A 12094-nucleotide genomic window follows, 5' to 3' on the forward strand; every position below is an offset into this window, starting at 1 on the left:
TTTCTTTTCTTTCTTGGTACCCTAACATCTATACTCACCATTTGTACCATATACTCTTTCTTTCTGCAGTCTATATTTTTATTATAATGGTAATCTGGTAAAATAATGAGCAGCAGCTGGAATAAAAAAGTAATAGTCAACTTTAATATACATTCTATATTTCAGTAAGTAGTGTTCAATTGCCTTTTGAGACAATATTGTTCAGATTCAGTTTAGCTGCTAGAACTAGAAAGTATCTCTGGAAGGTATTAAGGGGAATCTGTCATTATACTGCATACCTGTAAACAAGTCCTGCCTGCAGCAGCTCCCTCCTATACAGCATAGTGGGCCTGTGTTGTTGGGAAAATGCAGCTTGCGTTTAGCCTGCATATAAAATCAGTTTGAAACGTTTCTAATATCATTCAGTTAGACAGTGGCACTTTAACTGCAGTTACCTTTCCAAGCTGCATCAACCTGCTTTAAGATGCCTTTGCATTCCCAATACCTAGTATGGGGAGAGAAGCAGTTCTGACAAAATCCTGTGAGGGCCCCTAGAGTCACAGTAAACAGGTTATTTATTCCACTAAACATGTATGGGATTGGCTTTAAAGAATGGTGCTTCAATGAAAGGCCTCTCCGACAGCTTTACAGGAAATTCCCTTAAAAAATTATAACAGTTATGGGACTAGGGGATTCACAAAGCCGAAGAAAGTCAACAGATGATCATGCCTTAAGGAATTTCAGGAATGCAAAGATTCCTTTGCTCAAACTTGAAGATAATTCTACTTGCAATAGTTTTTTTTCAAGGCAGACCATGTTAATATTGTAAAATCTGTATGTAAAGTCACATGGTAGCATAAGTCACTTGTGCCAATTAATGTCCTTGTTTTTTTTTTGTTTTTTTGTAGAAAGCAGCACGTTAAAAGCGGTTGAATTGTCTATAAACAGTAATTTTGCTCCACGTTTTAAAATTAACAATGATATATAGCACATCCTATGCAGAAAGAAAGAGAGAGAGAGAATCGAGAAAACTACTCTTTGTAAGCAAAGGTCAACATTTCAATAATATTCAGAAACACTGTACACATAGTTTGATTTTTTAAATACAGTGTCTGGATGAACGTACATAGAGCCTACTGCAAAATCTATAGGCTTACTCTCCAGTCCGAGTGCAGTGATATGCATATGTAAACATATTATCTTAAAGCAGATCACCTTTAAGGTCATTCATAAAAACAAAGGGGGTTTGCCAACAGCAGGTTTTTATTCCCCGGGAAGGCTCTTTTGTTCACAGAGTCCAGTACAGATTGTGCTACAGAGAGGACATTTGAGCCAGAGCGTAGAGTAGGCTCAAATCGCTATGCAGCAAAACGGTTTCCGTCTCCCTTTCAGAGGAAGCACATGTGTTATGTCTCTTTGGCAGCCTCTGCAAGGCCAGTGTGTTACCTTTTTCCAATCTCGCTTTGTCTGAGAAACTGTATATTGTAAGAGCTGTCTGCTAACTCAGGGTATTGCTCCACAGAGAGTACATAGTACCCATCATATCCTTGTACTTTCCCAGCACTGAGCAGCTGTCTTTTCTCTCCTTCAGTCCATAACCTAGCGCCCTCTTCCCCGTCTCTCACCCTCTGCTGTTCCCTGGCCCAGGCATGGGAGAGAGCTCTTTGTCTTGCTTGCTCCAGGATCCGTGCTTTCTCCTCATCAAGTGTCATGCCATAACGTACATGCAAGGCAAGAGCACCGTACTGCATTTCCACATCTGCAAATCTTCGAGTTCTCCCGTTCACCACTGTGGTGGATTGGGACACTGTTACATTGATGCCATTCTCTAAGGCTTTGCGTCCACTGGTCAACCTCAGAGTTCCAAGATCACTTTCAGGGGTGATGGTTTTGATGAAGTAGTGGGTATCTCTTCCTTCAATGGTGAAATGAAGGTTCTCTAGGTAAAAGGCATTATTTAAAACTGCTGCAACCTTGATGCAGTCCTCGTTAGCAATGTTGAGCACATTAGTAATGACTTTTCCTTCATTAACAGCCAGCATTACCCCTTTCCCGATAAGTGACTTCACTGTGGCAAACCACAGCCAGGACTTCTCCTCTTGGGCTTTATTTCTGCTTATCTGAATTTCTGGGACTTTCCCTAAAGCCAAGAAAGCCTTTGCCTGTCTTGATACTTGTTGCTGCACTCCAGAAATTGGCTGTAAAAGAAAAGTTTACTTGTTAATATTACATTACACTCATATTCAACAAAGCAAAAAATATGTATTGTATTTTGGACATAGTAGTTTTGTTGTTGTTCTAAAGTCACTTCCCTGTAGCCTTTACTAGTATTTATAGTCAATAAGATTGAGTCATTTGACATTTCAAACCCTATATCCCTTTTCCCCTGTACTTACAGTATATCACCAAAGTGTTTTATTCTACAATGAATATGTTATAGTAAAGGGTAAACATTAGTCTTCATAAGCATGGGCAGATGCATATTTGCCTTTAAAGGCCACATCCAAGAAAAAACAACAAGACCTAAACCTTTGCTTAAATCAGTTACAACATATATTCTTCTTCTAAATTGCTTGTTAATTACAGAGCCTACAATAGTGACTCAAGCCTTGAGGGGATAGCTCAGTGAAATGTAAGGCAGTAATCAATGAGAGAATCTAATGTTTTTTGAATGAGTTGCAGTGACAACCAAGATGATTTTTTGACAATCCCTATAATGCACTGTAGACGCCATATTGTGTTTACCATAGGCAGACCATATTACATAGTTACATAGTATTTGAGGTTGAATAAAGACATATGTCCATCAAGTCCAACCTATTTGTGTATGTGTGTATGGTCCTATTGGTGTGTAGTATGTATAGGTCCCTTGTGTGTTCTCAATTTTAACGATACTTGTAACCCTGTATATTACGGTCCCTGAGAAAATCGCCCAATCGCCTCTTGAATGATTCCACACTCAAAATCACAACATGTGGTAGCGGGTTCCACACCTTGACCGATATAACTAGAAGAACCCCCTTCGCACCTTGTGCTGAATTTTTTTCTCCACCAATTTTAGGTAGTGGCCTCTCGTTCTTGTCATCGAGTTAATTGTAAAACGTTTGCTGCTAATGTTACTATCCCCGGTAAACATTTTATACATGAAAATCATGTCCCCCCTTCCAAGGAGAACATGTTTAATTTTAGTAGCCTGTTCTCAAAACTCAGGCCCTCCTTCCCCTTTATGATTTTGGTTGCCCTCCTCTGGACCCTCTCCAGTTCAAGGACATCCCCCCTGTTCACTGGTGCCCAAAACTGGACCACATACTCCAGATGAGGCCGAACCAGTGATCTATAAAGTGGCACAATTACGGACTTGTCCCTGCAAAACATTCCCCTCTTAATACAGGAAAGGACTCTACTTGCTTTGTTTACCGCAGCCTGACGCTGCAAGTTATTTTTCAGCCTGTGGTCTACAATGACCCCAAATCTGTTTCCCTTTCGGATTTTCCGAGGGGAGCTCCATTAGTGTGTAATCCGTTTTCTTGCACAACTCTACATTCATCCACATTAAACCTTATCTGCCATGTGGTTGCCCACTCCCCTATTTTATCCAGATCCCCCTGTAATGTTATAGCATCAGATTGGGGCCCAGCACAGAGCCCTGCGGAACGCCGCTCATGACCCTAGTCCAATCCAAGAAGGAGCCATTTATCAATACTCTTTGTACCCGTTCCTGCAGCCAGTTTTCTATCCATGTACACATTCATTTGTCTATGCCCATAGACCTCAGCTTGTATAGTAAACGTTTATGAGGTACTGTGTCAAATATTGTAGAGATCTCAACTAGCCCACTAACTCCAACAAACAAAAAGTTGATGGCACCTCACAGGCTGTTTTTCTCAGCACATGCTTACCATCCTTGATGAGTTCCACGAACCAACATTTACAGGGTTATTCACAAAAGGGTGAAGGGTATGGAGAATGCAGGAGAAGTGAACAATGAAGGACCAAGTAGCTGATTTGGAAAAATTCTCCAGTTCCGTTCACTTTCCAGTTCAGCTATGTTGTCTTAGATCAGGGGTGCCCACAAGGTCGATCGCGATCCACCAGTCGATCGCGTAGCGATCACTGGTAGATCGCCATGTCCTCTCCTCCCACTGTAATAGCACAGTATAAATACTAGAAAGGAAATAGTAATATGAGCCTTTATGAAAGAGCACTAGATGCATTCAGCATCAGTCTGATTCTTTTTTTTTTTTACTTGTATATGTTATCTGTAAGTAAGGTATACAGTATACTGTGGATTGCATTTCCTGTCTTGTATTTGAACTGTACAATATTTATGTAATAAATGTTAATGAGCATTAGAAAAGACTGTAAAGCTGTGTTTACTCCTTTGTGTGTAAAACAAAACAAAAAATCTAATCCTTCTTGCTGCCTCTCTTTGGTATGGCGAAATGCACCTTTCATGGGAATAAAACAAAGTGTACATAAAATGAGTGTACTTCAGCTGCACCACAAAAATGCAGACACAGGCATGTAGAATTATAGAATTCGATATCCACATGCATGTAAGCCACGAAGAGCATTGTTATCAGTTACCCTAAATCAAGTCCTAATTACAGTAGCAAGAGTGTATGCATCCAAAATATGTCCAAATCAATACCTTCTATGTAAATAAAGTTTCCAAAACAAGAGCTTATCTTGTAACCATCAGACTCTGCCTTGCACTTTCTCACGCTATATGGGAGCATGAAAGGGGGAATCTCATTGGTTACTAGTATGTGAATACGTCTTCTTTTAGTGACTTTGATGAATAATATTTTACAAAAAGTCCCATGCTGTGTGTGATTTGGATCTGTTCAGTGCTTGTGGAGTTAAAAGGACTTGGAATTAATTCATGGTTCCGGGGGACTGTTCACATTTGTTTTATTGTCAAAGTTTGATGGATAGTTCCCTCTGTCCCTGGTGCTAGTAGCCTGGAGCTAATGAAAAGCCCTGCAAAGTATTAACACCAGTCACTTTTTTCTTAGTCATTAGCACATAATACATGTATCTGTTCACCAATTAAACTGACTGTCATCTGGAAATCTGCAATTAAATTTAACACCGATATTTCATTTTTCCGACAAGTGAAATTAAAGCTGCCACTGCTTCCCACTGGCACTTTGCTTTTATACTAGCCAATATGCCATTTTCCAACATCTCAGCAAATGGTTACATTAAAAAGACATTGGAGTGTGTGTAAATACAGAGATCTTTTTCTCTTCCTAGAAGTCATTTTGCTCAGTGTAGATGACTGCAACTTCTTATATCCATTTTATATGCATAATGCATGTATTTCTTATGGCTGCAAATGAACCTTTTATTACCATGATATTACTAGCATCTTTAATGATGAGGGCCCAGGCCTGCCTAATCCTACATTAAAGGCGAAAATATTCTTAAACTGCTTGAAAGGGGTTTTCCACTTTAATTGAAAAGTAGGCACTTCCTGAGGCTGTTCACTATGGCAAATTATAGGGGACACTAATCCCTGAACTGCCTTTTTTTCTGTTCATAAGAACCACAATTTCAGCTTGGCAATGTCACCCAGTCATTATAGTGTTCCTTCAAACACAATTTGTCAGAATGGACTGTCTGCCATGCTGGCGTGAAATAGATGTGTAGAAGAGATTTGGAAAAGGTGTCCAATGTGTATTGAAAAGGGGGAATCTCATTGGTTACTAGTATGTTGCATTCCATTAGTGGAAGGAATGAGTGAGATTTTTGTATATCCTAGCTTTTTGAACCCGGTTCAATACTTTAAAATCCTAGTCAGTGGCAGAACAATCAACTATAGCAACCCAGGCGGCTGCTAATGGGCCCTGGGCACAGGGGGCCCGGCCAGGACGAGGAACAAAGGGGTTCCCCTGATGCAGTGCGCGCGGCATGGGTCACTATGGCATTACAGGCTGCTAGCTGTGAGGAGGAATGCGCCGTTGTCCAGATCAGTGACAACCTGTCAGCTGCGGAGGAGGAGGCCGGGCCCAGCAGTGGTAGCGAAGGTGGAGGCGGGGCCCGGTACAGGAAGAAGCCAGGCGGCAGTGGGGGGAGGAGGCGGGGCCCACCAGTGACCAAGGAGGAAGTGGGGCCCGGCGGGGGAGAAGGTTGACAGCAGATTGGGGCTGACAGGTAGGAGGTGTGCAGGGATGAGACCCGGCAGAGCTCACCATAGAGTCTATGGTGGGCTCTGTAGGGTCACTCTCAGGTGGGCTGTGTGGGATGTCAGGTGGGCTCTGCAAGGAACGTAATTAGAAATCACAGGGCCCCATACAAAATTTTGCTATGGTGCCCTGTGATTTCTAGTTACACCCCTGGTCCTACGCTGAGTGTTTCCAGGTCCTGCCTTACTAGAAATATTTATCTGCCTGACTTAAACACACAGATCTGTAAAAATCTATAAGAACTGTGTGGCAATATGACCTGTAAGTGCCATAGACATGGATTTGTGAGTTTATATTTTTAGTAAATTCACTAAATTCCTGCTTCAAAATGAAAAACGTCTATTGAACTAATAAGGGGTGGGTTTTGGACCCCCAGAACACATTGGCTGCTCTACTTGAATGTCCCTAAGCCTAATGGAATAAAGTTGTATCTGGACTATATTAATTGGTATGGCGCTTTGAATTCCTACATCTACTGTGTTCACTGTTGAGTCAAAGATATTGTGGAGATTCCTTTGGATTGTGGTATCTGCATACCCATCAATCATATCACACATATTCACATCACTTAACTTCTGTTGGATGAGATACACCAAGAAAATAACTACACGGGCCCAGCACTTTCTTTCCACACTTTCAAATCGTAGGGCATAGATGATTTTTCTGTTATGACCAAGCATCACACCCTTCTCCCATAGCTGATTGCAGATTTATCTTGTGTAGCCGAAGCTTAAAATGCGCCAACAATTAGAGCCCAATTCTCCTGCACAGCAAGCTCTACACTATCATACAAGCAGACTAAGGTGTACGTTGAATAAACTGTGATAAAACTAGCTTTATCACAAACAGCATTTTCTAGACTTTTCACTTTGCTAAGGTGAGAAAAGCATTCTCACTGCTTAACACACTCTTTCACAGTTTATTAAACGTACACCTAAGACTGCTATAATATGTAGACAAATCTTAGAATAGTGAAATAATTGCTGGAAAAAAAACAAAACTAGCATTTGTAAGCAGTCCTGTCAGTTACAAGGAAGACATGTTCATGTCTTAGATTATGTCGATGAAATCTCAAAGAGAGAAATTTCCAAACTGACTACAAAAACTTTGTCAGTCAGCCAGGATCAATGTCACAATACATATAGAGTGAAGCATTTTCAGAGTTCACCTGGCAAAAGAAATGGAAAATGCACTGAATACACTGTGGGAAATTCAATATCAACTTTGTGGATATTAGGTCCTGCCCTCAAGCCACACCTTGTAAAACTTCTATTAAAGGGTAATCTCCTGTAAGGTCACAGCAATATACAAAGCATATCCCGATTCATGTGCATGTACTCACTGCACATAGCTTTTAAACCATACAGATCCATTTGCACTTTGTATTTCTTTTAAACACATGAGAGTAAAATAAATCTTTTTAATAGACACTCTGGGCATTTGTTAGCTGGCTTGAATGGCTTTCAATTACACACTAGACGATTTGTACTGCAGTAAGCATCCCGAGGAAAATGAGGGAATGACAGTTTTGTACAAACTGTTGTGGATCTGTGGTATGATCACTATAAAGATGGACCTTAGGCTTTTAAATACAGATTACATGGTACAAATGTCTCCACTAACTAGTTACATATACCATGGAGAATGTGTATAAAAGACAGGCAGAGTGCATACATACAGTGTAACAGAGTGCCTGTAAAACATGCCAGGATGAAAAGTGATGAATGGAAGATATGTTTCTCCACGGATTCTTAGATATAGGATAAATGTTAATGCCAGAAAAGGTCTGAAGGTAAAGAAAGATAGTTCTTTAATCTGTGTTGGTAAATCCCGTTCTGGGGCTGGTTTTACTAGGAGTCTGATAGAGCTCTGGGTGAGACAGACTCCAGATTCCGTGGACCATAATTTGGTAGCAACTGCACAGGTCCTCATTAGGGTGCAGCTGGGGCAGTGCAGGGCAATGTGTGGGTGTGCTGGAGGCACAGGAGGGCCAAACCAGTGGAGAGTTGTGGGTGGCAGGAGACACACGGCCACAGACGGACTCTGCTGTGTGCTGGAAGCAGGTGTGAAACAGCTGAGGAGGGCTGGGAAAGGTTGAGAGGGTCGGTGACACCCAAGGGACCTATAGGAGAGACTGAATGAAAGTCAGTGAGCCACAAGGGGTGAGCAGTGCGAGTATTACACAGGAGTGTGATGACATGCTTGTAGCTGAGGAAGGCTACTGAGCGATACTGAGGACTGTATTTGCGGAGGAATACGGTTAAGTCCTGGGACTAATACATCGGGATTGTATGGGACAGCCAGATGTCAGAGAGACAGAAATATGATGTGTTGGTGAAAGTCAAATGAACTGTTATGTTTCGTTATGTTGAAGAAAAGCGTATTATTATGTGAAGTACATGGATTGCTGGTCTTTAAGTGAATAAAGGCTGTCCTTTTATGATAAAGTCGGCTTCAGGAGTGGTCACTTAGCCTCACCGTTGTGCTACATTCCCCTAAACTACTAACAGTTAAAAAAATATGTAAAGCCAAAGCTCATATGTTAACGCAGTGTGTATGTATCTGACAGACCCTACAAATTATATCATCTAAAGCTGGACTCTGGACTGCAAGGGTTATTCCTGCACTAGGCAGGCTCTCAGCGTCATCACGGATAATGCAGAACTATTAGTCCAGCATTGTACTATATGTGGAGGAGGTAACTATATGATTGTGGCCAAGAGTGATCTAGAGAAGATGCTTCAGGGAACTGGTCACACAGATGTAGGAAGCCTGTTGAAGTGAGGAGTAAGGTAAGTGTTACTACTTATTCCTCTACACCTAGATTTAATGAGCATTTAACTGCTACGGTGTGGGGGGCCCCACTATAGGGGTATTTTTTCAAGCTTTCAAACAAACTGCAAGGCTTTGCACACCTTTTGTGTTTATACACCTGGAATGTGTTTAACTCATTTAAACTGAAAGCTAAATTGGGCTTTAAAGCATGTTAATTGGAACAATCTGGGGCAGAGTGGCAAGAGAAGCAGGATTTTTCTAAGCTTTGGAGTGAGGGAGGTCTTTCAGGTCTCCAAGGTGCCTCCCCATGTCAGTCTGGTAAGGAAGATTTTTGCCACAGGGGATGTAAGGATCGTCCTTCAAATTATAGTATCCGCTTTGCTGCCATTTACAATATAGCAAGATTACATCAAACATGCCTATGTCTAAGTTGAAGAACCCAAATGGATGGCACTTATGGAAACACCCTCATCCAGAAGGTAGCTGCTTCATCACTATTCTCTGAGTAGCTTCAATACTAAGGGATACACTGTGTGTATGAATAATAATGATAATAAAAATAATAATGCAACTTACAGGGACATCATCCCATTGCTGACTCTTCAGAAGTTCGTAGGAGGGCTCATTTAAATCAAGTTTGGGAACTGGAAAGCCAGGAATTGAATTGTGTAGATAGAACCCAAATGTCATCAGCCAGCTGTTAACATCTGAAGGAGCATAAAAATAGTATCACTTTTCAAGAAAACAACATGCACATATGTTTAGAAATAATGAATTGTGTTTAAAATTTACAACAAAACATTTTCAGCCTCAGCATCTGTAACAAGAAGTATGTTCAGAACTAAAATAAAGTGAATACATCATTCTAAATCCGAAACCTAGGTGCAAACATTTAAAATGTCACTTTCCTGTGCCTTACAGGGGAAAGTAAAATGGTTACTTACCTCCCAACTCTCCAGCAGCACTTCTCCATGTCCCTTGCTACTGCACCTCTCCACTCGGATGCTAAGACCAGGAAAAGAAAGCCTTATTTAGGCTTAATGGCAACCTAACCAAGGTCACATAGAGGTATGGACTCCCTGTCCTCATGTGACAGTGATAGACAGTGAGGCAACTGCTGTGTCACATGAAAGGTGGGGTAGTCACATGCTCATCCAGAAGGAAAGAGGATTACCTGTTTCTGGGGGGAGAGAGGGGAGTTAAATGACCCTTTACTCTGCCCTGCATGGGCAATGAAAAGGGTCACCTTAAAGAAGAAATCCTCAATATCTTATTTTCCTAAAATTACCAAGACAACACGATAAATGTCAGAAAAAGAACTTTCTTCACATGGTGACTCCATGCTTCTATTTGCCAGATGAATGTTAAAAACATTTTTATTTCTCTGTGTGGATTACACTGATTGCTGGGCACATTTGAACCAGCAGAAACAATGGGAACTATGTTTGTTCTTTGCCTGTGCTTTCAATCAGTGTAATCTAGTAGAGTAGTTTGTGCAAAGGCACGTAGTTTGAGAGGATGTCATCCGGTCATTGCAAGAAAAGAATGTAAGAATGTTCACTGGTTATCCTTGTGGATTTCCAGCAGCAAACCATTTTTAGACACTGCCTTTTAATTCAACCAGAACCTTCAAAAGTCTTCTTCTTAGCATAATATATATAAAAAAAACATCTTGGGTGTAGTGCTAATTATTTATCATGTGTGATCGCATACATGTCACTTTCTTCGTACACGCCATTAAGAACACAAACATAGCCGTGTCATTTCTTTGACAAGACAATCTACTCTTGGACTCATCAAAGGGAATGGTAAATTGGCATTTCCTACAGGCAGGCTACAAGCGGAGGCTCAGGTGGCCGATAGCTGCTGTCTGCATTTTCTATCCACCTAAGGTTAAATAATTTGTGATAAACCTCTAGTCAAAGGAATGGGAAGCTGCTTGTTTCCAATACACCTTTGTCAAGAGGAGGGCATCTCATTTCTATGGTTAATAGAGAGCATTCTCCCCACTGTCGTGTGAATTAAAGAAATTCTTCAGGAAGGAAACACGTGGCAAGAGCTGACTGCCAAGACGCTGAGAAATTCTCATCTCTACATAGCATTTTATTCAATTATCTGCCCTTCACAGCAATGCACAGTAAAGGTGAAAATCACTTATGGAAGTAACACAGCACAGCATAACTCATGATGGCAAAATAAGTGTCTGTTTCTTTTTATCTGTATCAGGGAGATATGGAAATTAAAAGACAGCTTATAATTATTATTGATTCATTTAAATAATATTAATTAAATAAAACGTATTACCTGCAGAACTGTTTAAAGCAAAAGCCATCTAAAAGAAATCACATTTATAGTGGTACCTATAGCTGGGAGAATGGACCGAGTTTAGGGACAGCATTTGTCTGTCAGGCACTTACAAACAAAGGCTAGTTACAACCTCAACTACAATCAATTCACTGGGGCTCAAGAGTGGCTGTGGCAAGGCCCAGATTCACCAATGTATTTAGGTTAGAGCAGTGCCCACTTTGAAAATCAACATCTGCAGCATTTAAAACAATCGGAAGTAATTATGAAGTATTCATTTCCTATGCTCCTCGGCTCTATCTAGAGGCCATAATGCTGTATTTTCCTGATAATACATTTGACCTGCAAAGAAAATAGACTGGTAACATTTGTTTTTGCCTCCATTCACACAGAACTTGTGTACATACAATTTCACAAAATTAATGGCTTTGCAATTTGTTTATAAATACTGTACACACCTAAGTGCTGCTCTAAAAACAATGATTGGGTGCTAAGAAATGATGTCATGATCACTCAATTTTTAATAATAAAAACAAATAAATTACATCTATTGTCTCTATTTTTTTACATTAGCTACTTTAGATTTTAATTACAACCCTTGCAAAATGTATTGAAATTCAACACTTCCGGATCTGTCAGATGCCACCCTCCACCACTTTGTCACTGCTTCCTGAAATCCCTGTGGCTGATGCTGACTGCGGGAGCTGCTTATAGATTGTCAGCTGTAATGAGTTTTTTTTATCATGTTACTGACAGCTCCAGAGAGACTTTTTCCAAAGCTGGCTACATCATAAAAAAACATTAATTACAGCCAGGGGCGTCCCGAGGCTGGGTGACACCCGGAG

At 40.7% G+C, this 12094-nt stretch overlaps 1 protein-coding gene across 1 annotated transcript in view; it reads right to left on the reverse strand.

The window, feature by feature from the left end:
- Positions 1-774: 774 nt before the first annotated feature.
- The window catches only part of TENM3 (teneurin transmembrane protein 3), a 988875-nt gene continuing 977555 nt past the window's right edge, over positions 775-12094 (reverse strand). The window contains exons 29-30 of the mRNA XM_018576225.1: positions 9522-9652; positions 775-2177 (exon numbers count right to left, since the gene is read on the reverse strand). Coding sequence (XP_018431727.1) covers positions 1422-2177; positions 9522-9652 — 887 coding nt within the window. The 3' untranslated portion in view covers positions 775-1421. The remainder of the gene's footprint in view (positions 2178-9521; positions 9653-12094) is intronic.

Source organism: Nanorana parkeri, unplaced genomic scaffold (genome assembly GCF_000935625.1).
Source record: "Nanorana parkeri isolate BGI_ZX_2015 unplaced genomic scaffold, ASM93562v1 scaffold60, whole genome shotgun sequence".
Taxonomy (NCBI): domain Eukaryota; kingdom Metazoa; phylum Chordata; class Amphibia; order Anura; family Dicroglossidae; genus Nanorana; species Nanorana parkeri.